The sequence below is a fragment of the Microplitis mediator genome, chromosome 4 (assembly GCF_029852145.1).
Source record: "Microplitis mediator isolate UGA2020A chromosome 4, iyMicMedi2.1, whole genome shotgun sequence".
Taxonomy (NCBI): Eukaryota; Metazoa; Arthropoda; class Insecta; order Hymenoptera; family Braconidae; genus Microplitis; species Microplitis mediator.
The window spans coordinates 15911307-15936026 of record NC_079972.1 but is presented as its reverse complement, the minus strand read 5'-3'; the positions used below and the strand labels follow the sequence as shown (position 1 = coordinate 15936026).

At 30.4% G+C, this 24720-nt stretch overlaps 5 protein-coding genes across 8 annotated transcripts; 2 read left to right on the top strand and 3 right to left on the bottom strand.

Annotated features, from left to right (window-relative positions):
• The first annotated feature begins 1163 nt into the window (after positions 1–1163).
• LOC130666975 (uncharacterized) lies at positions 1164–7660 on the top strand. 4 transcript variants are annotated; one of them, XM_057468323.1, is made up of 5 exons: positions 1164–1343; positions 1901–2083; positions 2181–6323; positions 6896–7159; positions 7246–7660. In XM_057468323.1, exons 2-5 carry the CDS (start codon positions 1944–1946, stop codon positions 7415–7417), a joined length of 4719 nt encoding a protein of 1572 aa, XP_057324306.1. In that variant the 5' UTR covers positions 1164–1343; positions 1901–1943; the 3' UTR covers positions 7418–7660. The 4 variants fall into 4 exon arrangements, with proteins under 4 accessions (XP_057324306.1, XP_057324308.1, XP_057324307.1 ...); XM_057468325.1 differs by lacking the exon at positions 1164–1343 and adding an exon at positions 1411–1604; XM_057468324.1 differs by lacking the exon at positions 1164–1343 and adding an exon at positions 1411–1730.
• Positions 7661–8393: 733 nt separating this feature from the next.
• LOC130666974 (ras GTPase-activating-like protein IQGAP1) lies at positions 8394–14276 on the bottom strand. Its single transcript, XM_057468320.1, has 4 exons — positions 14118–14276; positions 13732–13825; positions 13425–13659; positions 8394–13355 (listed from the first exon to the last, which is right to left on the bottom strand). Exons 1-4 carry the CDS (start codon positions 14155–14157, stop codon positions 8754–8756), a joined length of 4971 nt encoding a protein of 1656 aa, XP_057324303.1. The 5' UTR covers positions 14158–14276; the 3' UTR covers positions 8394–8753.
• Positions 14277–15384: 1108 nt separating this feature from the next.
• Positions 15385–19440, top strand: LOC130666976 (DNA topoisomerase 3-alpha). The gene is made up of 6 exons (XM_057468326.1): positions 15385–15857; positions 15919–16265; positions 16327–16792; positions 16865–18879; positions 18957–19207; positions 19298–19440. The coding sequence occupies exons 1-6, from the start codon at positions 15642–15644 to the stop codon at positions 19336–19338; spliced, it is 3336 nt and encodes a 1111-aa protein (XP_057324309.1). The 5' UTR covers positions 15385–15641; the 3' UTR covers positions 19339–19440.
• Positions 19441–19446: 6 nt separating this feature from the next.
• On the bottom strand, positions 19447–20299 carry LOC130666978 (protein chibby homolog 1). Its single transcript, XM_057468327.1, has 3 exons — positions 19918–20299; positions 19725–19840; positions 19447–19587 (listed from the first exon to the last, which is right to left on the bottom strand). The coding sequence occupies exons 1-3, from the start codon at positions 20114–20116 to the stop codon at positions 19495–19497; spliced, it is 408 nt and encodes a 135-aa protein (XP_057324310.1). The 5' UTR covers positions 20117–20299; the 3' UTR covers positions 19447–19494.
• Positions 20300–20603: 304 nt separating this feature from the next.
• Positions 20604–24127, bottom strand: LOC130666443 (telomerase reverse transcriptase-like). Its single transcript, XM_057467440.1, has 10 exons — positions 23910–24127; positions 23697–23815; positions 23412–23620; positions 22771–23333; positions 22371–22705; positions 22095–22297; positions 21766–22025; positions 21485–21681; positions 21194–21409; positions 20604–21113 (listed from the first exon to the last, which is right to left on the bottom strand). Exons 2-10 carry the CDS (start codon positions 23810–23812, stop codon positions 20693–20695), a joined length of 2520 nt encoding a protein of 839 aa, XP_057323423.1. The 5' UTR covers positions 23813–23815; positions 23910–24127; the 3' UTR covers positions 20604–20692.
• Positions 24128–24720: the final 593 nt, after the last annotated feature.

Genomic DNA, 24720 nt, shown 5'->3' with positions numbered 1-24720 from the left:
TGTTTATTTACATATATTCTAACCCATGCTTTTTTTTGAGGGTTAGGTAAAAAAAATTGAAGACTGCAATAGAATCTTATTGGCGCGATCACAGGGAAAGTAATGAAATTCTATTGGTTATTTTGAAATAAATGCATTTATTCTATTGGCTGATAAATTTGCGATGATTATCTCAAAGCCAATGGCAGCAGTTTACTTCCCTTTCAAATCGTCTGATGGAAATAAAATAATGTCAAGTGAAATTCGATAATCGGTTGTTTTTTTTAGTCTTTAAAAAATCGTTGTAAAAAAATGATCCTGAAATTAGCAGACATCTAATTATTTTTGAATTTTATTTGAGGCGGTAAATTTGAAAAAAAAAAAATTTTTTTAAATTGCACCTGTAGTTTTTAAGATTTCTTACATGTGCATATTTTTATTTTTTATTTTTTTGTAATTGATTTGTTGAAAAAAAAATCCGAAAATTTTGAATTGTCTGCTAATTTTAGGATCATTGTAAAAAATATGATACTGGAGTTGGTCGACTAATAATTTTTGAATTTTTTCAAACCGCTAAATTATAAAAGAAAAATTGCACCCGCAGTTTTTATTTTAAAATTTTCTAGGTCTGTATTTTAATTTTTCTTTTTTTTTGTAATTGATTTTTTGAAAAGCAAATTTGAAAATATTTTATTGTCTGTTAACTTCAAGATCATAAAAAAGTACTGTCAGTGTACTGAGAGTAATTGAGTCATCAGCATAGAAAATTTAATTACAAAACATGATCCTGAAGTTAGCAGACATTTAAAAATTTTTGAATTTTCGTATTTCAACAAATCAATTGTAAAAAAATAAAATAAAAATATGCACATGTAGAAAATTTAAAAAACTACCGGTGCAATTTTTTTAATTTTTTTTTTTTTATGTTTTATCGTCTAAAAAAAAATCCAAAAATTATTAGACGTCTGCTAACTTCAGTATCATTACAAAACTAAGTATTTATTATTTAAAAAATTTTTTTTTGTATTTTCAGTTGGGAAAATTAGAAAAAAAGAAAAAACGGTTGGATTCGAACGAAGAATTGTAGAAAGGAAATTTAGTTACACATTAAAAAGTCTAAATATTACCGCAGGCACCGCCACCGATAGGAATTAATACCCAGTACAGTTAAATGTATTGTATGTGAGTGCACTAGTGATAGAAATGTATTTAAATGGCTACTGCTGCTGGTCAATGTATTTTAATGCAGCCGCTTAAAAGTATAAAAATTTTAACGACATCGATCTAGTGCAAGTATTCGCATCATTTTCAAAGATCCACCAAGCGAGCAGTTGGTACTGAATAATACAACACCTCAACTATAGGTACAGTATATATTTATCTCTTATATCTATACATTGTCTTGTCTATGATACCGCAGTGCTCAGAGTGTTGAGTCAGTTGAGTGTTGAGGAATCAGTTCAAGCTTCAGTCATTTGGAGGATTCAGAGCAAGCAATTTTTAGTACAGAGTTCCAGAGTGTCCAGAGTAGTTTTGAGGGTTTCAAGGCAGCTTAGGGATGTGTGATATGGTTATTTTATTTTAGCCGTTACATTACACATAACCTGATCCATATATACATATAGGTATACTTATATGATATATTGTGAATAGCGTCCTTGTTTATACACTCGAATTCAGCAAAAAATAAAATAAAAAAAAAAAAAAGTGGCGAAACTTGTCAATACTCAAGTGACTAAACCCATAGAGTAGTATGCTAATGATTGGTAATTAAAAACTGCAATACATTTTTTTTTTACTTTTATAAATATTGATTATTTTTATTAAATTATAATTACAATTTAAAACTTCTATACAATTGTTTAAATAATAATTTAGTTGTTACGAAATATTATTAAATGAATTGTTTTTGATATTTTAGAAAAAAAGTTACTGTACTAAACTGATCGTTGGGATTTACAAAAATGGATCCAGCAACAGTGATCGCACTGTGCAAAGAAAATATCCAGCCTTTGCGTCATGGTAGAAATGCAGCTCAATTGGGTACTGCACTTAGAGCTCAAGAAGACGTTGAAGCACAACAATTGCTGATGCAAGAAAAGCAGTAAGTCATTGTTAAATTTATTTAAAAAGTTAACAATAGAGACAATTTAGTATTTGGACTTTGAAAAGACATTTATTGTTTTGTCATCTTGTTTCAGAATGTATGAAGATGGGATTAAAAATTATGAAGGTGATGATCCATTGGAAAATTGGTATGATTATATATTGTGGGTCGAACAAAGTTATCCAAAGAGTGGACATGAATGTCATATTGGTAAATTATTGCAACAGTGTTTAGCGACATTTGAAAAAGAAATAAAATATCATCAAGACCGTCGATATATCAGATTGTGGATTAATTATATAAGTATGCAAAAAAATCCATTAGAATTATATCAATTGTTGTATAATACTGGTATTGGAACAATGGTGGCTGATATGTACAGAGCATGGGCTTTTGAATTGGAACAAGCTAATGATTGCAAACGGGCTGATGAGGTTTACATGTTGGGAATAACTGCTAGAGCTGAACCACGTGATGAATTAATTTATGCTCGTGACAATTTTCAACTGGCTGTTGGTCGTAAAGCACTTGGTTGTGATCAAGAGAGAAATGAAACAGCATTATCTGAACAACGACAAGCATTCAGTTCTCTGCGGGCTATTAAATCTGGTAAACGTGCGACTAATGTTAGAACTGGACATCGTGTTAAAGATTATATGCCTGGTGTAGTGCCACAAATACCAGCAACATTAACAACAACCACAGCAGCCGCATCATCATATTATAATATGTCTGGTCAATCAAGAGATACTAAATCAAATGCCAAAATTCAAATTTATCAAGATGAAGCTGCACGTGTTGATTTAAGATGTGCCAGTATACTAGATCATGTGCCAATAGAAGATACTGTACACAAAGAAAATACAATAAAACCCGGGCAATGGAGTAATTCATCACGAAAACATCCATTGATACCATCAACAGTAAGGCCTGCATTTAAAGTTCACGAAGATCGTCTAGATGACAATAATATTGACGTAAATACTTTAAGACTATTTCCAAATCATACGTCATTTTTTGATGGAAGTAAATATCAAGAACACATCGGAGTTCCAGTATTTGTACCAGATGCACCATCAACATTAATAATGAAACCTCGTTATCCCAAAGATTTAGTTTATTTAAATAATGCTGATCGTAGTATGGAGGAAATAAGAGCTGAAAAGTATTTTAATCAATTAAGAAATATTGGTAATAATTGCTCGAGTGTTGATGAATCACTAATGCTGTCTGGAATTGGTCAGAATATTAATGGATATCATCAGGATAATAATCATCGTCATCATATACATCACCAACAACAACAACAACAACAACAAGAAATTGTGGAAAGGATATTTGATGTTGATGATAAAGATATGTCACAATTGGAGCATCATAGAAGAGCACTTGAACAAAATCATCAAGCTGAGTTAGAGAGACAACGAAGAGAAGCCGAATTGGAAGAACAAATGAGAGAATCTGTTGAATTAGAAAGACAACGAAGAGAAGTTGAGTTAGAACGGCAGCGCAGAGAAGCTGAACTAGAAAGGCAACGAAGAGATGTTGAACTGGAAAGACAGCGTAGAGAAGTTGAATTGGAGAGACAACGTAGAGAAGCTGCTGAATTGGAAAGACAACGCAGAGAAGCTGCTGAATTAGAAAGACAACGCAGAGAAGCTGCTGAACTAGAAAGACAACAGAGAGAAGCTGCTGAGTTAGAGAGACAACAGAGAGAAGCTGCTGAAATAGAAAGACAACGAATTGAAGCTGAACAAATTGAAAGCCAGAGAATGGAAGCTGAGTTGAGCCGACAAAGTAAATTACAATCATCAAATTATAATTTACATCATTCATCCAGCGGAGTTGTTGAATCTGGAGTAGAACAAATGCTTGGACAAAGTCTCACTGTGAATACTAAAGAAGCCATGTCAGTTGTACAAGATCTATGGAACTCACCGGCAAACTCAAACTCTCCATTAATGGAGAGTCCAATGTTACACAGATCTGTAGACTCACGTTCAAAATTAAATTTTGATATTCATATTGACAGTTCAATGACCCAACAACACGCCATGTCTGTACCTAGACATCATCCCAATTACAATTCTATCCAAGCTTACCATGATCAAGAAAATCATCAACCATACAATTCACCATATAATGCTATTCAAAATCATCATCAGTCTTATCAAAGTCACCAAATTTCAGATCCATATCATTATCCAATTCAACAACCGCAACAGCAACAACAACAATCAATGCTTCACCTTCAATCACCTCAGATGCAGTCACATATCGAACAGCAGCACAGCATAATTCAGCAACAGCAGCATCATTCTCAATTACATCATCAATCAATATCTCAATCACCACTTCATCCTCCCCATCTTTCACACCACTCACCATCATCTCATCTACATACTCCGACTCATCAATTACCACAACCACAACAGCAGCATCATCTTCATCATCATCATCACAGTGTATCACCACATATCCCACCAGCATCACATCACATTTACAACAATATGCATCCTAATCCAAATATCCAGAGTTATCATCACCACCAGCAACCGCAACAGCAACAATATCCACCACCAACTATGATGCATCCACCAGCCCTTCAACCCGAATCACAAAAACAACTTCATTTTGCTCCTTACGTTGATCCTCAAGCTGATAATAACAAAGACTACAGAAGATCTGAATTACCTTACATTAAATCGCCAGGTATGAATCGTCGTGACTTGAAATATCTCGAGAATGCTGATAACAAAGAAAACGCAACTGCTATCGGTTATAATAGTATCATTGAAGATAATAAACAGCCAGTAGAAAATAACTTATTTGTTGATGAAAGTCTGGGTATATCACCACTGTCTGGTGTTAATGATACCTGTTACACTGAATCATTCCGTGGACCATTGCCTAGTTCTACACCAATGACTAATCAATTCAGGCCATCAACATATCGATCTAAAGAAGTTGCACATTTCCAACCACCTCAGATCCACTTTCCATCACATGTTCAGCAGCAGCAACAACAACAACAACAACAGCAGCAGCAACAACAACATTCTGAAGCGCCACCTGATCCTGATGACAAATTAAGTATTATTATGGAATCAACCAGAGAGTATATTTCTAGTAGTTCCAGTAGTAGTGCTAATACACGAACAACACAATTCGGATTTACATTGACAACTCGCGAAGATCATTTACCAATTAAAGAACAATCTATTAGTCAAGATATTGAAAGTACAGAATCATTATTATCGGCAAATGTCAATACTGATCAAAGTATGCGATCAAAAATTCAAGCAATGAATACTCAGAGTCCACGTACAATGCAGCGTAATGTTGATCAAATAACATCTGAAATAAAAAATAATTGTGATTTGCGCATACCATTTAATCTAGATCGAGAGTCATCAATAACGACCGATAATAAAAATAATAATAATAATAACAATACTAATACTAGCGATATTAATAATATTAACAATAATAATAATAATACTGATAATAGTAATATTAATGGTAATAGTAATAATATTTGTGGTGTTATTGATGAACCAATGGAAGAAGTAAAGGATGATGACAATGATAATAAAGACGGTGGTAATGTTGATAATAATGTCGACAATGTGGATGAGGACGATGATGATGACAAATTTCAATTACCCACCGGCGACATTAATCCATTCGACAAGTCCCTTATTTCGGGTCTGCTGAAAAATATAAAATTTCCCCAGGTTCATCATTCAGATGGTTATGCAAGATTAAATATAAATATAAATAAATTTGTGCCTTCTAGTAAGATTACCCTAGGAACAGATATATACGAGTTGGAAAAGTGCCTTGGTAAAGGAACTTATGGTACTGTTTTGAAAGCATATGATCCACAAACAGAACGAACAGTTGCATTAAAAACTCAAAAACCAGCATGGGTCTGGGAATTTTATATTGCCAGAGAAATAAAAACACGTCTTAAAAATCCACACATGTTACGCGGATTTATGGATGTTACTAAAGCATATGTTACTAATAATGGAAGTATTCTTGTATCTGAATTTTCTAAATACGGTACATTATTGGCTGTTACTAATCAAGTTAAAATAGCTACTGGTAAACCACTTACTGAAGCACTGGCAATATTTTTTACCATTGAAATGTTAAAAATTGTTGAGTATCTTCACAAATGCCAAATTATTCATGGTGATATTAAACCAGATAACTTTTTATTAATGCATTTGTAAGTATATATTTATTTGTTCGGTACCGTCACTTATGATCCGAAGACAAAATTTCCGAAGACATTTTATCCGATAGACAAAATATCCCCGGACTAAATACTTGATAGATAAAATATCCCCGACAAAATATCTTATAATATAAATACTTTTTATATAAATAGTACGGTACCCTTTTATCAGAAATGTTTAATATATTTGCACATAAAATTTGAGTGTGTGATATTAAAAATAGATCAACACATGCTTGAATTCGTATTGTGCCCTTTTTTCACAGATTTTCGGTGGGTATTATTTTGGAAATAGGTCAACACATATGTTTGGAATGGTACAGTACCCGTTTATCGAAAACCATTAATTATTTTTTCACTTAAAATATATTTTTCTAAATAAGATTTATCGACAGGATATTTTGTCACGGATTTTTTGTCTCTTGAATATTTAGTCCGGGGATATTTTGTCTATCGGATAAAATGTCTCCGGATATTTTATCCGCGGATTACAAGTCGTGCTACCATTTGTTTATTTATTCATTTATTTTTTAAATTTATATCTTTTAAAAATATTTCTACAGGCCAACTGAAGATGTGAGACCAACAATCCAATTGATTGACTATGGGTGTAGTATTGACATGAGTCTGTTTCCTGAGGGGACTAAATTTACACAAATAATTAAAACTGAAGACTTTACATGCATTGAAATGCAAACCGGTCGCCCGTGGACTTATCAGACAGATTTATATTGTGTTGCTGCTTCTGCTCATTGTCTACTTTTTGGAACTTATATGCGAGCTGTACCGACTGGAGATCGTTGGTTCATTAATACTAAAATGCCACGGTAAATTTAATTTAATTAATTTTTTTCTCATCAGTGCCCATCTGAGAATGGCATCAAATAATTATTTATAAATTTTAATATTTCAGATACGTACAAAAAGCTTGGGAAACATTATTCAATGAGTTATTGAACATTGAATCATGTGAAAAAATGCCCGACTTGAGTGAACTTCGTGGATTGATGGAAGAAGCGTTAGCTAAAATTCCAGCATTGGAAATGAAATTGCGGAGTTTGTCAAATGTATTGAAAGGACGATAGCAATGCGCCAGCGTTTCATCGGTAAAAAAAAAAAAAAGAAAAAAACAAACAAACAAAAAGTCAAACTCCATTACTCGTACCTAACGATACATTATTATTATATGTTAAATGAAATTATCATACTATTTATTGATATGATTAAAAAAATTTATGATTCTTCATTAATGTCAAATATACTACAAGACATTTTCGAGGATTGTGAATACTCTATACAATCTAAGTAAATTTAAGTAAGATATAAAAGAAAGAAAAACTCATAACACTAAAATAAAACATTTCCGGTCTCGTAAATAATGTACATGTATCTTTAAACGTATTCAATACTGATAATCGAACAAACATCATAGCTTACTTATCTTCGGATAGTTTTATTATTATTAACTACTTTACTTTGTAAGCAACTTTTTTTTTTATTAATATTTAATATCCTTAAAGGAAATTGATAATTCAATTAATTATTAAATTTAAATATGATATAGTGTTGATTATATTGATTTGTATACAATAATATTCAATGAAAGTAACGTCCAAATTCATCTCTCTACACTTTACAATCCATTATTAATATTATAATTATATATAAAATATAGAAAAAGACAAAAAAATAGTAAAAAAAAATTGGAGCACGAGAAACAAGAATATTAAAATGACACGTTGTCAAATTTTCTATTAAAAATAAATAAATGCGATAAATGGCACTCAATAATAATATTATATAATATATATTAATATGTAAATGCAACTAAATCGTTACATTAGTTGACTAAACATATGAGAACATGCCTTACCTTATTTTTGACGGTGCAACATCAAGTATTATTATTATCAATAATATTATTTAGTCCCATTGTTGATAACATTAAATAATTTCAAACAGAAAGCTGGCTTTTGGTAACATGAATAAATAAAATACAAAATTTGATCAAAAGGTTTTTATTATTTTATTTTTATTTAAATAAATTGTGGTCATTTTGTAAAAAAAAATATATATATAAACATTTTTTATGAGTTTTGATTGAAAATAAATTTTGATTTGCTTAAATGATTCACTATCCCAAGTTGCACTGTCAGCGAGTGAACCTAATGACTTCTTATAAATAGTTAATAAGAGACAATGTATTATTAAAATATGAATTCTTATAAATATAGATATTTACAATATATTAATAAATGACCAATTCATATAAAAAAAAAAGTAATTAATTGGTATAAAATATAATTAAATTCAATTGTTAATGTTATTAATAATTACATACTTTTTACTGTCACAATATTTAATTGATAATATAAAAAAAATAATAATTAATTACGCATTACGATTATTAAATATTCAAGTTTAAGTTTTACCATAAAATTTACGATTCAATAAATACAATAGTAGATTAACATTTATTTTAGCTTTGTCGAAGAGATTCATAATAGGCGCGCCCTCAAATTGCAGCTCCAATAATTTTTGTATGTCTATTTCTATTTTTTCCATTTCAACCCCCATAAATTTACCCTTTATCGTGAACAGACCACTGTGCTCTGTTGGTGTTATTTCAAAAGTAACATTTTTAAATTGCCCTTGAGTAAGACCGTCTATTTCCAACAGTACTCCTTTTTCTGAGAGTTTCGTTGCCGAATACTTGAGAGTTTTTTTTGATTTTAAATTAGCATGATTGTTTGAATTTTTCTGTTGTATTTTTACAGCACGTAAAGTACCCTTTCCTGTATGAAGATTTTCTAAACAACGTTGTGTGTATTCATTATAATACTGAACTTGCTCAGCATAATATTTAGTTTTTTCCTGTAAACGCTGTCTTGTTATTCTCAACGCTTGCAATTCTTTATTTCTAATCATCCGATATTTTCCTTTATTACATAAATCTTTAGCAACTGCTGTTATGATGCTCTGATAGCCGTCTGTCCGCGTTACAAATTTACCATGCTCTAATTTCGCCAAATATGCACGTAATTGATACTTGCAATCATTCAATGATGAACTGTTTCTGTATACAATACTTGTATTTGTCACGACAGATGCATTTGTAAATTTAGCATCATAAAGTTTTTCCTGAATTGGTGATGATGTTGATTCTAGTGCACTGACAAGCGTGTCACCTTTTAAAAATTGTATCACCGATACCAATAATTCTTTCGTTTTAATAAATAATTTTTTAAGACTCTGATCATCATCATCGGGAACTTGAAATTTATTAGTGAGTACTAAACATACTTCCGTTTTGCCCATGCGAGTTAGTGTTGAATCACATATTGGGTCCGTAACACCCATCAGAGTGGCAACTGTTGGTGCAGATGGTTGTAAATCATCTAATAATTTATGTAATTGATCATTAGGATCAGGAGCTATATCATATTGATTCTCTAATACCAGTGAATGAGTATCACAAATTTCCTGAATTGAAATATATATTTCAGGTTTGTGTATAAGAGTTGCTTCTGTGTACTCGTGTATATTAAAATGTTGATCTAGTTCTTCAATTTGACAGCACGAACGGAAAAAATTTTTAAATTTTTCATGACAATCGATTATAAATGGATTTAAACCTACTAAGTGAGTTGCTTCCTCACCGAATCCTTTTTTCGAAGCTGCAAATTGTAAAATTTTAGCGATACTTGCTAAATTTCTTCTTTGATCATTCGACAATGATTCGTCAATTGGTAATGTTATAATATCAAAAGCATCTGGCGCTACAATTGCTGCATTTATAAAGTGATAGTATATTAAATTACCAACAACTTTCAGTATATCTTTTTCAGGTGCATTTGGAAATTTTTCAACCAACGTATTATAGAGTACTTTAGATATATAAAGCATACCATAGGGTATCAAATTACGTGATTCTGTTATTCTTTTCAAAAATTCTAATACTGTATTTTTAAGTACCTTTATTCCAGCAGATAATTTATTGCGTACTTGTTCATAATTTAGTGCCTGTTGTTCTGTTACTGAGTAAGGTAAATTTATCGATTCCCCAGTTTTCATTTCCAATTGATTTCTCCAACATTTATAAATATCAACTGGATTTGTTTCAATACTTATTGTTTTGTCGGCCAATACTTTTTCAATAACTGGACCTAATATTTGTCTTAACGCTCGCTGTCCATTTAATTTTCGTGCATAATTTACAACCATTTTTAATACCAATGGGTTACCAGTAACAACTTCTGCTGGTTTTTGAAATTTCGATCTTATTTCTTCCTGCAACGCTGTGCCAAATAATTTAAGTAACAAATATTCTTCTCTTATATTTGAACCAAAATTATATAAAGTAAGAATGACGTTTTGCAAAAATTTATTTGATTTACTTTGTGGTAAAAGGAATAATAATTTAGCTAAATATTTCGGGTTTGTTTGTAATGCATAAAAAAGATGCTGATATCCTTCCAACATTTTCCTTCCTTCTTTAGTAAGTGATTTTAATCCTTTATAAGTCGACGCCTCGGAAAATGAATTCTTACGTGATCTATTATTATTTTTTTCTTTAGCAAGACTTTCTAAACTTTTCCCATGTGCTATCACATCTTGTAATGTTATTCTATTTTGTATCAACAGTCCAATTTTGATATCCATGCTATTTAATTGTTGTGATAAATTTTCATTATATTTTATTGTCTTAACAACATCATGTTTAAGTTGCTGCAATTGCAGATCTTTATCATAATCCTCGGCATTGAAATTCAATACCGTTGAAAAATGACGTACTACAGGAAATGGTGGTTTATCCATACGTAAAAGTGAAATGAACGCTCTACGTGCTTTCCTACCTCGCCAGAATGATTGAATTTTAATTATTTTATCTTCATGACGTTTATAATAATCAATTGGATCTGTCGTTACTGCTGGTGTGCTGATGATTGATTTACTTTTTTCTTTTTCTTCTGCTGCTGCTTCTTCTTCTTCTTTTAAACATTTTTCATTACATTTTTGATTTAACATATTGAGATACATGCGACGGTGTTTTATTCCTCGCCACCAAGTTTGAATTTTAACAACAGAATCAACATTATTGTAAAAATATGTCAAACGTTGTGACATTTTTGTTCTCAGCAAATAACCGCGTGCCGATGCTTGAAAATTAATTATAGCTTGTTGATTAAATGTATCGGATGATAAATTATACTCATCATTAGCAACGACAGTTACTATTTCGTCAATATCTTCAAGCGTAATAAAATGACTCTCGGTTATATTTTTTGGTTGGTTCCATGAATATGTTAATTTATCGAGATCAATAAAAGCCTCAATACCGCGAGGTGTCACGTAACAAATGTAAGAACAGTTGTACTCTTTTTTTTTATAATCTTTTAAATTTTTTAAATATTCAAAATATTTGTCGCAGTGTTTTTCAATTATTTTAAAATTGGCGCTTTTAATAAATTTAATTGTTGAACTAAAATCATCATCATCTAATGCATTGTTGATTTTAGTCAACACATGAAATACATTTTGCACATGTGTTACTTCTTCAACGACAATTTTGCTAACGAAATCAACATCCTCGAGCCATAATTCCGACCTCTCGTCATTTATTTCATCCAAACATTGTTTAAATAATCGCAAATATAATATCGCGTCATCCTCCATAATTGGAATCGTAGGATCTAATAAATTATTTTTCAACGCCGCTATTATGTCTGTTTTATTATTTTCTAAAACAGCTTTATTTAACAATCGTAATCCATCAATTGCTTTATCATCATTTTGACATTGCTGATTAACTAAATCGATTGTTTCTTGTATATCGATATATGTCAATATTGGACATTTATTATTATTATTTATCAACTTATCATGTCGTACTGTTGCCAATGAATGATAATATTTGACTTTATTATTTTTATCAAGATTTGAAATTTGTGTTTCAGGATTCGATAATGCTTCGAATACCAAGTCGGGATTATTTGTATCGATAGCTTTTGAAATAGATGCAATAGCTGTCAAAACACGTATACTAACTAAAATATCTTGATAACAAATATCACAATTGGATTCTGTTCGATCTATTTTCATTTCTTCATAATAAAGTGGCAATGCGAATTCGTCAATAGATCCACTGATACCTAAATGAGGACTCATCAATGCTGAATGAAATGATTCTTGTGAATTATTCTCAAGAGCTGAATTTAATGATTTAACAATATTATCAATTTTAATATTTTTAGATTCATTATCATTTATTTCGTCTATTTCTTTCTGCAATAAATACTGCCAGCTTATGGTATCTTCAATAAAATCGTGTTCTTTGAAAAAACTCTCAATAAATGAAACTAATCCACTTTTATATTGTTTAAGATTTTTTGATGAAATTCGTTGTAGCTGTAGTCCGGGGTTCTTTAAACACTTAACAAATTCATCATCATCATCGTCATCATCAAGTGATTTAATAAGCCTTTTAAATGCCTCCAATGAATTGACATTATTAATATGTCCTTGTATTTCAGCAGGTGTTAATAATTCATCATATACATCAGGAATATAGCTGTCATTTAATGATCTATTAAAAGCAGCTTCGATTTTATCTTCTTTAGCTTGTGATAAAGTCTCAAAATAAATGTCTATTAATTCAGAATTAACATTTTTTAACTTAGCAACAGGTTTTAATAGTACTTGTAATAATAAATTACGATCGGATGTTGTCAATACTTGATTTATAGCAATCACAGCAGCATGAAGTGCTGCTGTGTCTTCAGCCATGCTGTGCAGCAGTAAACCACCGATTTTTTGGAATGATGGCATTTGCATTCCATACTTTTTAAGCTCTTTACTCACAGTATCTATTTCAGCGTCAGTGAAATTAACTTTTCCATATAGATCTTGAATCTGTGGTGCTTTGCCTAATTTGAACAAATGTGTACTCAATGCATGTATACAGTAAATTACTCTTGGCATATTTTTTTTATCGTAAATATCTGTTGTTTCAGGTTGAAATATCTGTAAAAAAATAAACGAATGAATAAACTTTTTTTTTAGTCGATATTTTAAAGTATATTTCAAGCATACCAGTGGTAACTGCATTGATTTCAAACACTCGATAAAATAATTAATATTGTCAGTGTGTTTGAATTGTAGACCAGCAATTTTGTATCTTTTTTGATCGATATCATAAATTTTATTCAATGGCCAGGACTCTGGATCCATAAAATGTGCCAACTTGGCTAAATAAACTCCGTTTCTTAAATTCTCTTCAAGTTCAGTCGTAGAAGGTAATTTTTCTCTTAGACATGCTTCCATCCATCTATAAAAATAAATGTGACTGTTTGTATTTTTAAAAAACAATCAATTTAAATAAAATAAAAAAAGTATTTACATTTTGGCTTCCTCTAAGTGACACAAATATTCATAAGCAAGAGTTTTCTGTCTCTGTTCATCCATTTCCTCTGCTGATTTACGACAATCCGAACCTTGATAACAAAAAAAAAATTTACAAATCTCAAGTATTCAAAATATTTTTGAGGCAAAAAAATTGTAAACATTTTCTCAATAAAATAATGAATGTATAAAATTTGTCGACTGAAAATTAAAAATATTAATTGTCTTTCAATAAATAACATATAAGACAATTAAAAATAAATATTCGATTTGCTATTGTTTTGAAAACAGGTGTTCACAACCGGTATAATCTATTGTCTTTCTCCAGTTGATTTTTAAAAATATTAAATTAAATTTATTTATTTGTGTAATTAATTAACTCACCATTATTTGGAATAATTGACTCGGCTGTAACGCCCGTCATTTTTGCAAATGCTTCAACGTGATAACCACCAAAAATACTATTAAATTTCACAAAATGTCGCACTGGAATAACACGAGGGACGTTATGTCCTCTAATTTCAAACCCAACGGATTTAATTTGAATATAATAATAATAGTAACCATAATTACAAAAATTGCAATGTTCCGTCAGATGGCGCTTCTTTATTGTTACAGATATTTAAAAAATTAGAGCACCGTGTAAACAAAATTATTGCAGCCAAATAAATTGTTGAGAAAAAATGCTGCATATTTGTTACTAAAAACTAAAAATTTAAATATGCAATTGTTGAGTTATTAGAAGAAAATACCAGGTAATATTTATGAACAAAAGTACGAGTGTGAATGTAGCAGACATCAGACAGTTTTACAATTATAAATTAATAGAGTAAATAATTAATAAAATTAAATTTAAAAAAAATGCGTATGTAAAAAATTTTAAAATTAATAAGTGCATTTTTTTTAAATTTAATTTTTTTAATTATTTACTCTATTTATTTATAATTTTAAATTTGTCCAATGTCTGATACATTCACACTCATACAAAAGTTGCATCTTTCTCTTTCAGAGTGAGTTTCTGAACATGCGCTTGGATTGTCACGAATCAAGCTGATGGAAATTTTATCTTCTTAAATAAATTAATTACTTTAAAGTAATTTTGTACTGTCATCTATTAATTAATAAACATTTTTTTTAATTCAAATAAATTTATATTCTTAATTTTAATAAGAGATTAAATATGATCATCATAAATTGACAGGTGGAGGTTACCAGGATATTCCATTTACGAAAAGTCAAACAGCTCCAGTAGAAGTTTGCGAGCAGTGAACGAACTATTTTTAAATCATCCTGAAGTTAGCAGACAATTAAAAATTTTCAAATATTATTCAACAAATCATTTGCTAAAAAAAAAAACCAAAAATATGCACATGTAGAAAATTAAAAACAGTTTAGATGCAATTTTTAAAAATATTTTATTTATAACATCGTTTTGAAAAAATTCAAAAAATAACTAGATGTCGGGTAACTTCAATATCATATTTATTTTTATGTATTTACTTATCATTTTATTAAAGTGATTTCAGTTGAATTCACATTAACTTTCATTTATTTATTAATTAATTACTTAATTTTTACGCCAAGTATTTTTATTATTTGGGCAATTAATTCAAATCATTATTAATTAAAAAAAAAATTCAGTTTGTTTACAAACTCACTTCACATGACACAGAGAGCAGCCATCATATGATTTTATAACAAATTTTAAGTATCTGAGATTTTTTTTACTTTCCCGCGTTTTTAAAATAATATATTTAAAATTGAAAATTAATTGGTATTTCATTAATTTATGAAACAATTTAGATATTTTAATATCTAGTATTAATTATTGAATACATTAAGTTTTTAATTTGACGAAATATAAACAAATAAATACGATGATTTGTTTACATAACCTCGTTGAAAATAATGCAATTTTATTCAATTTTTAAAAGGCTCAATACTTTTGTTAGACAAAATGTGAAAATAAATAATTGTAAATTTAGTATCGATGCAGTACAACACATAAATATAAATAAGTGTTATAATAAATCAAGTGAAATAATGAAGGTATTAAATGTCGCTGAAAAAAATGATGCTGCTAAAAATATTGCTGCTCATTTGGCTAGAGGAAATAATCGACGGGTAAAATTATATTATTATTATTTAAATAGTTTGATATCATAAATAAGTTATTAATTTACAGAGAGAGGGATTGTCAAAATTCAATAAAATTTACGAATTTAATTATCGATTATGGAACCAAGATTGTCAAATGGTGATGACATCAGTGTCTGGTCATTTGATGACTTATGAATTTACCGGAGCTTATAGATCTTGGCAGAGCTGTCATCCTCTGAGTTTATTTGATGCTCCAGTTATAAAATCTTGTAGTGAAGACAATTATGTTAAGATCAAAAAAACAATTGAACGAGAAGTTAGAAGCTGCGGTGCCTTAATCATATGGACTGATTGTGATAGAGAAGGAGAAAATATTGGATTTGAAATAATTCAAGTTTGTCAAGCAGTAAAACCAGACATTAGGGTCTACAGGTAATGTATTATTTATCTTTAGTTATATTTGTAAATATATGATATTTATATATTATTTTAGAGCAATATTTTCGGAAATAACCGGCGCATCTGTTACAAGAGCTGTTCAAAATCTTGCTGAGCCAAAGAAATTATTAAGTGATGCTGTTAATGTCAGAAGTGAATTGGATTTAAGAATAGGGGCAGCATTTACTAGATTTCAAACACTTAGATTGCAAAAAGTATTTCCTCACAGTCTTGCACAGATGCTTATAAGTTACGGAAGTTGTCAATTTCCAACTCTTGGTTTTGTTGTTGAGAGATTTTTAGCTATTGAAAATTTTAAACCTGAGCCATACTGGAAAATAAAAGTTCTCGATGACCATGATGGGATTTGTACAGAATTTCGTTGGGCAAGATACAGACTTTTTGAAGAACTACCTTGTCAAATATATCTCGACATATGTTTGGAAAATCCAGATGCAACTGTTGAAAATGTTACAAGTAAACCCAAAAGCAAATTCCGTCCCTTACCATTGGATACTATTGTAAATTTATTTAATTTTTACTTACAATGTTTATGCTTTTTGTCCCTAATGTTTTTTTTTTTTATTATACAGGAACTCGAAAAGCAAGGCTCAAAAAAATTAAAATTAACTGCTAAGGAAACAATGAAAATCGCTGAAAGATTGTATACGCAGGGTTTTATAAGTTATCCGCGTACGGAAACAAACATATTTCCAAAAGAATTAAATTTAAGATCATTGGTTGAACAACAAGTTAATAATCATCAGTGGGGTGAATTTGCTCAGCGTGTACTAGAAGAGGGGGTAACACCCCGTCAAGGAAAAAAAAGTGATCAAGCCCATCCTCCGATTCATCCAACAAAGTATGCTGACAATCTTCAGGGTAACGAGGCTCGTGTTTACGAGTTTATTGTACGTCATTATTTAGCTTGTGTATCAAAAAATGCCGAAGGCTATGAGACAACTGTTGACATCGATATAGCTGGTGAAAAATTTTCAGCCAGTGGCTTACAAATAATAGCTAAAAATTATCTAGACGTTTATGTTTATGAAAAATGGAATTCTAAAGAAATTCATTTATATGAACCCCGTCAAGTATTTCGACCAACTAGTATAGAGATGGTTGGTGAACAAACATCGCCACCAAATTTATTAACAGAAGCTGATTTAATATCATTGATGGATAAACATGGAATTGGTACTGATGCAACACACGCCGAACATATTGAAACAATAAAGTCACGTCAGTATGTTGGTATGAGAGACAAAGAACATATTATGCCTGGTAAATTAGGTATTGGTTTAGTCATGGGTTACGATAATATGGGATTTCAAATGTCGAAACCTTATTTACGAGCTGAATTAGAAAACGATCTAAAACTTATTTGTGATGGTGTTAAGGATCCACAACAAGTACTTGAAATCCAAATAAGTAAATATCGGCAAGTGTTTAAAGCAGCATTGGAACGTGCCAATTTACTCGACACTGCATTAGCTGAATATATTGATGAGCAACCTTTAGCAGTTGCTGATTTAGAGATGAATATTCCACCAGAGGATCCAGTTATTTTTAAGTGTCCAAAATGTACTTTGAATATGGCATTAAGGGATCGAAAACAGGGCGGTGGTAAATATATTGGCTGTGTAGGATTTCCTGCTTGTAATAATAGTATTTGGTTTCCATCAACCGTCACAGACGTACAACTTTCTGATAACAATTGTGATATATGTCCGGGTAATATGAAAAAACTTAAATTTAAATTTAGACCAGGAGCTTTTCCAATTTACGGTTCGTCCTATGAGACTTGTGTCGGTGGCTGTGATATTACATTTAATGAAGCAATCGGTATTAATTTGAGTTCAGTACAAAGAGTTGCTCGTCCACCAGACAGTGGCTACAGTAGCAGTAATAATAATTCAACATTTACACAAAGTAATCGAAATAATACACAGTCTTCTAATCAAAGATCTTCAGGTAATAATAATCGTGGAAATACTTCAGCCGGACGAGGTGCAAGTTCGTCCTCAAATTCATCTATTGGTTTAGTTGGATTTCAAAGTAACAATAGACCGAGTACATTTAATAATCGTGGAAGAGGAGGTAGTAGTAATTATTCAGACAGAAATAATCAAAATAATACTAAAAGAAATAATGATAATTGGCCAGATGATTTTCCTGATACAAAACGTCCTAAAACAGTAACAAAACAATCGGGAAATTTTAATAGAGAAAATATAAATGCTACAAATGCTGATGATATTGAATCATACAGTTGTAATTGTCATGAACCGGCTGTTAAATTAACAGTAAAAAAAGAAGGACCAAATAAAGGGAGACAATTTTATAAATGCGCTAAACCTCAGGGTAGTTCATGTGAATTTTTTCTTTGGGCAACAGATGGTCCCGTAAATGAATCAGGATCAGCACCACCACCATCACGAAATCGTAATGACGATAATCAAATGAGACCACAAAATAATCATTCAAAAAATACCTGGAATCAAGACAATAGAAATAATCACTCCAATGCTGGTACTTTGAACTCATCTCGTGGTAGTGCTGATGATACTGATGGTGTAATGTGTGTTTGTGGACAACCAGCTCGCAAGTATGAATTATTTTATTTATTTTTTCATTTTTTTTCTGATTAATCAATTGATATCATACTTATTTTCACTTTAAAAGATTTACCGTAAGGAAAGACGGTCCAAATAAGGGCAGAGAATTTTATACATGTCCTCAAGGGCCATCAAGCACTTGTAGTTTCTTTGAATGGGCAAATGATAGTTCAGGCAGGAGTAATTCTGACAATGATTGGGGTAACAGCAGTACATCAACAAGAGGACGTGGCGGTGGGACAAGAGAGCGAGGACGTGGTGCTGGAAATAAATCGAGGGCTGGTGGAAAACGGAAGTGTGGAATATGCGGTGTTGAAGGTATCATTTATTTTATTATCATAAATAATTAATGCTCTTTACTTTCTTTCACTTTAAAATATAAATAATTTTTGGTATATTTACTCACAGGTCATACAAGGAAAACATGTCCAGAAAATGCAATGGATTAAACGAAAGATCAACTGTATGATTTTTGTAAATAATATGTATTATATTTTGTAAATTTGTATCAGAAAATGATGCGAGAAAAAAGAAACAACTTTTTAAAAGTTAAACATATCAATGATCTTCAGGGATTATTATTATTATTATTATTACTATTATTATTATGTTGCTGTCCGTTTGTTGTAAGACGTTTTAATTTTTAAGTTTTCAACTTGATCTTTATTTAATTGTACTTGAGCAGTAGTTTCCGTCAACTGAAAAAAAAAGTTTTTCATCGTATCAAAATGTTAGATGTTTAATAACTTATGTGAAAATAAAAGTGTTGGTTTTCTCTTTTTTAATAAATAAATTTTATACGAGATAAAAATGATGAATTTTATTTAATACTCACCATGTCTAGCATCAATTCAAATTTTAATCTAAGAAAGTTATTCTCTTCCTCCAATTTTATTATTTCTTTTTTTAATTTTTCATTTTCTTTATACGTTCCGCCTATTTTACCTGAGTCTATAAATAAAAATTCACTTCAGATTCTAATGTTTTACAACTAACGTATATGTTATTTAAAAAATGATTATTATTACCAGGAATCCAAGTACCACCATCAAATACTGCTTCATGATCACCAAGACGAATTTTAATAGACCCTATTTCAGGACCAAGTTCTCTTTCAATTCGTTTAGGACTCAAGTCTCTATTGGCCAACGACGTCGGTGCTTTTCTCAGTGGAGTTTTTTTTGGTGAAAATTTATTTGTAAAAAACGGCATTTTTAATATATTCATAAAACAATAATGCGTTAATTATATGATTATTAAGTTAATGCTAGAGGTTATTTTTTGATACAACAGACAAAAAAATAAAAAACAACGAAAGCGGAAATAATTATACTGTCAAAGTGACAGGTGTTGTGTTTGTAAACAAACCCGTTTAAATTCAGTTGAACACGCTGACGTTTGGTGATGTTAGTTGTTTCATTTTGAAAATAAAATATTTGTATTCAGGTAAAAGACCTAGTACCTGATCAGGGAAATAGTACTCGATCACTTTAAGTATTTGTAAATCGATAATTAGTAAATCAATGAGTGATCGAGTACTAGGCCTCTTATCTTGTAGTCTCAGAAAAAATATTTTTCATACCAAACAAAAAATGTTTCTGTTGTGGGAAGTTATTCCCAGAGCAAAGTTACAGACTACTCTTGAACAATGAAAGTATATTTAATCATTTAAATGTTTAGTTGGATAACAATAAATTAAAAAAAAACTTGTGGTTATTTATTGAAAGATTTTTATTTATGAAAAGAAAACTTGAAACAGATCGATATCTTTATTTTTATTTTAAACAGAAGTGATAAGAAAAATTAGTTTGAAAGTAATGTAGATAATTTTGATCTAAACTGGCTTTTGATAAGTGTCGAAAATTTTTTGTATACTACTGCATTTTTTTGGAACTTCTTCAAATATGCATCCCAGAAGATAAATTTCAACTCTCCTAATTTTATTTTAAATTTACGACGACGTCTTGCTAACGAAATTTTGCATTTCTGCAATACAGGCATGACGGAGTGTTTCTTTATGTCGCTGAAAATTTTAAATGCAGATTCTTTGTTTAAATTTTCTATGTCGTAGGTATTGAGTAGAAGAAGGTAACATTTTTCCGCAGACAGACGTGCGGCATTTTTCAAACTATCAACGACGGCTTGTTTGGAATTTATACAAGGGTTCAGTACCATTTCGGATAATTTTAACCAAGTATAACTTGAAATCTTTGCAACAAATACTCTGAAACAATAAATTATTGTATTTATATAGTGACTTTATTAATTTAATTAGTAAAAAAATTTAAAGAATCATCGACTCACTCGTCTGCTGCATCAGTCTGGGATTTACTCTTCGACATGTTGTACTGCAATGATATGTTAGAGTAATCAGGTGTAACATTCAAAGTTTCAATATTTAAATTATATCCCAAGTAACAAAACTCCTCATTATTGTAAGGCGGCAAATTTGTCTTGGTATTTTCGGGGTTGAATGAGCAATTGTAGCTTTCGATACCAGCTGTTATTTTATCTAAAAATCTTAATCATAAATAATTAGATTAAATATTTAATTACAAGTCAGCTATTGATTTAATTTAATAAAATAAAACTCACTCTTGTGCTCGCTCTTTATTTTCAGTTACATACAGAAAGTCATCAATGTAACGAAGTAAATGACCAGATTCAGTGAACTTGGAAAATTCTTTTGCAACCATATCACTGTAATAAAAGTCACAAAGAGTTCGCGACATTGGTAAACCGCGACCGATTCCTTTTTTTAAACTGAAATTTCGGGCTCTTCCAAGCCGAATCTATATAAAAAAAATGAATCATAATTAACAATTATGATTATGAATGATAAATAATAAATAATTAATAGGAAAGTTGTGAATTACCTTTTGTTCCAACACAGCAGTTTTGATGTATGCCTTCAAAATTTTTTTACCAATAACTGTACAAGGTTTACCTGTTGCAGTTGTAGGACAACACAGAGTACCTCGAGGTAAAATTGGCGGTAGAATTTCCGGAGATATAAACTCTTTTTCTGTGTAATTTCGTTTTGAAATATTTTTTGAATCTATTATTGCGAACCACTGAGTAGGAATTTGATCTGGTAATTCATTTATTAATCTAAAGACAATGCCCAGCAATTTGTCTGCAATATTAATAAAACAATTAAAATTTTTGAATTATTTTATTTATATTATAAATTTAAAATACGTGCCTTGATTAATTGAACCAAAAGCATCATTGATATTACAGGAAACAAAGTAAACTGGTTTGGTCTTATCGAGTTCTCGAGTTGCGCACACAGACCTCCAGATTTTTTCAAGTGTATGTTTGTTTATCATCTCATTGTTTTTTGAATAAAGTTGTTTCAGTAAGAGATGAATTTTTTTACCAGCAACTTTCTGGCTCTCACTAGATCTACAGGGTGGAAAATTAATTAGTAACGTACCGATTAAATGAAAATTAATAAATTTAAAAAGAAAGACATTACGAAGCTGATAGCACAGGTCGCACACTATCTTTATTGGACTGAATATCTAGACTAGCAATAGGTATTATTCCATCATCTTCCGCAACATCTTTGTTCTGGATTGGCTCATAAGCTTTTTGAGTTACTTGATCATTAACATAGTTCAGGATAACTGATCCCTTTACCCATCGGCGAAAATAAATAACTTTCTTACGAATTTTATTATCTTCAACGTAAAAATGAGTGTCGATAATATTCCAGATGAATGTAGAGAAGAACCAATCCAATGTGCGACACAACACCAGGACTTTGTCCGTTTTAGATCCCACTTGGGACAACCACTCTAAAGAATTAACCTGAAATTAACAGTTTTTAAAATTTTATATGTAAAAAAATAACGTAACTTCATTAATTAACTTACGTCTAATTTGTTTACGAGCGGTTGAATAGTAAACGATTTTGTTTTAACGCCTTCCAAGTAACGATTCAATTCTGCTTTGACATTTTTGATATTTTTACGGCTGCTGAACAATGAGTTAGGGACAACGTGATAAACTACTTGAGAAAAAAAGTAACGGATTTGCTTTTTAGACAATTCTCCTTTAAAAAGAGACTTATCTTGAGGAATCTTGTCTAGTACAATCTTGTAATGGAAATGCAAGTGTTTTTTAATAAAACTATCATGAATTACTTTTATGTGTGGACCATAACTTGGATATATAAAGAGATCTGGCTCTATAAGATCCTTAAACAAACTCGGATCTTTAGGTCTCGCACAAAAGTTTTCATGAAAACGATAATTTCTTTGGTGAAGGTCTTTCTCAAGTAAGCAAGCAATTGATTGCCTGTTTTCAGCCTCATCAAGGGTTCTTGGAGGATTAGCATTGGGACCTAGTATGTCGTCCAGAGGGCTTGGTTTAGAAGGTGTCTGTTCTGGTGCAGGTTCGCTTGACTCTTCATACATTGTTAAACGTCTGAAGTCATCTTAAAATAAAAAGATAAAATTGTTTATTTAATTATTGTACGGAATAATTTTTTTTTAAATATGAAGATGAGTTGTACCAAATAAAGCAAAGTTGTCCGTCTTGTCCAAATCATGGGCTTCAGGTAAGAACGAAAAGTCCTCAGATGTTTGACGGTTGTCGTTGGACACTTTTTGAGCGCCTTTTTCAAATTTGCCCCATTCATCGAGAATGAACTTGTTGTTCTTCGGCAAAATATACGCCCCACATTTAGACTTCTCTGGAATATGATTATTTACTTCCAAATGACTGTAAAAAAAAATAGTATTGAAAGTTTGAACATTAATACCACAACAATAGATAAATTGTTTAATAATTTGTTTACCTGGCAATCAAAGGCCCGAAAGATTTTTTGATATCAGTCCAATTTACTGGTTCTGACATTCTGATTGTTGATTTGGTCAAATAGTAATCGGTTGGCTTCAATAACCATGTGCGCATCAACTGGTTGAACAATAGACGCGAACAGAATTTTAAATACAAGTACAAGTTAATAAATATATGAAATAAATAATTATAATTTCTTATATCTACTAACCTTTACTAATAATTGATAGATTTCTTGAATAATAGGAAATTAAAGTTAACCACGAGAAAGGATGATTGCGAATGAATTAATCTCCTACGACTTGGCCATGTGAGCAAGTAGAAAAATGGCGGGACGAAATGTGATTCCTTTGTTTTGCAAAATGATCTGTGAAAATATTTTATACAATGCCGGTATATTTGATAACTTTCGTAAATTAAGGCTCCCAATTACATTTACCCCGAATGACTTATAACTAAACTGGCTATGAGAGGTAGTGACACCTAGCGGAATTGACAAAAAATAAATGAAGAATAGCCCAAAATTCGAAATAGCAAACCAACTGCGAATGCGCATGCGCAAAAATTTTAAACTACAAAGCAAGTGTCGAATAAAAAAATCTTTGCATGTTTATATTAAAATTTTGTTTCATTCACTTCCAGGAATAATTTTTTTGTTACTTACCTGTATTTTTGTGAGTAATTTTTTCTTCATAAATAAATTTATTTTTGGTTTTTAAAATTCACTTAGTTTTATTTGTAAAATTAAATATTTAATTAAAGATAAAGAAAAGGTTTTTTAAAAAAAAAATAATAATAATTCTCAACAATTGAAATAAAAATTTATTTTTAAAAAACAAGGTGACTGAGGACAGACTTTTTACATGCATACACTTGTCAATAAGTGGGAATGTATAGGTTTATCAATGCGCATGCGCGAACATTTAAAAATTTACAGTTAGTTACCCAGAAAAAGTTTTTTAATGATATTTCGTTCTCATTTTATACTTTCTTTGATATTTATTACTATTAAATGAATATGA

What these genes read in the sequence shown, in the direction of transcription:
- LOC130666975 (XM_057468323.1), top strand. Translation starts at nt 1,944, where the DNA reads ATGGATCCAGCAACAGTGATCGCACTGTGCAAAGAAAATATCCAGCCT. An exon ending in TTGCTGATGCAAGAAAAGCA is followed by an intron (nt 2,084 to 2,180) that starts GTAAGTCATTGT and finishes ATCTTGTTTCAG; the next exon opens with AATGTATGAAGATGGGATTA. An exon ending in ATTAATACTAAAATGCCACG is followed by an intron (nt 7,160 to 7,245) that starts GTAAATTTAATT and finishes TTAATATTTCAG; the next exon opens with ATACGTACAAAAAGCTTGGG.
- LOC130666974 (XM_057468320.1), bottom strand. Translation starts at nt 14,157, where the DNA reads ATGACGGGCGTTACAGCCGAGTCAATTATTCCAAATAATG. An exon ending in GTCAATTATTCCAAATAATG is followed by an intron (nt 13,826 to 14,117) that starts GTGAGTTAATTA and finishes TTTGTTATCAAG; the next exon opens with GTTCGGATTGTCGTAAATCA. An exon ending in AATCAATGCAGTTACCACTG is followed by an intron (nt 13,356 to 13,424) that starts GTATGCTTGAAA and finishes ATTTTTTTACAG; the next exon opens with ATATTTCAACCTGAAACAAC.
- LOC130666976 (XM_057468326.1), top strand. Translation starts at nt 15,642, where the DNA reads ATGCAATTTTATTCAATTTTTAAAAGGCTCAATACTTTTGTTAGACAA. An exon ending in CTAGAGGAAATAATCGACGG is followed by an intron (nt 15,858 to 15,918) that starts GTAAAATTATAT and finishes ATTAATTTACAG; the next exon opens with AGAGAGGGATTGTCAAAATT. An exon ending in TGGAATATGCGGTGTTGAAG is followed by an intron (nt 19,208 to 19,297) that starts GTATCATTTATT and finishes ATTTACTCACAG; the next exon opens with GTCATACAAGGAAAACATGT.
- LOC130666978 (XM_057468327.1), bottom strand. Translation starts at nt 20,116, where the DNA reads ATGAATATATTAAAAATGCCGTTTTTTACAAATAAATTTTCACCAAAA. An exon ending in TGGTGGTACTTGGATTCCTG is followed by an intron (nt 19,841 to 19,917) that starts GTAATAATAATC and finishes TTTTATTTATAG; the next exon opens with ACTCAGGTAAAATAGGCGGA. An exon ending in TTGAATTGATGCTAGACATG is followed by an intron (nt 19,588 to 19,724) that starts GTGAGTATTAAA and finishes TTTTTTTTTCAG; the next exon opens with TTGACGGAAACTACTGCTCA.
- LOC130666443 (XM_057467440.1), bottom strand. Translation starts at nt 23,812, where the DNA reads ATGCGCACATGGTTATTGAAGCCAACCGATTACTATTTGACCAAATCA. An exon ending in CGCTCGTAAACAAATTAGAC is followed by an intron (nt 22,706 to 22,770) that starts GTAAGTTAATTA and finishes TGTTAATTTCAG; the next exon opens with GTTAATTCTTTAGAGTGGTT. An exon ending in AATAAAGAGCGAGCACAAGA is followed by an intron (nt 21,410 to 21,484) that starts GTGAGTTTTATT and finishes TTTATGATTAAG; the next exon opens with ATTTTTAGATAAAATAACAG.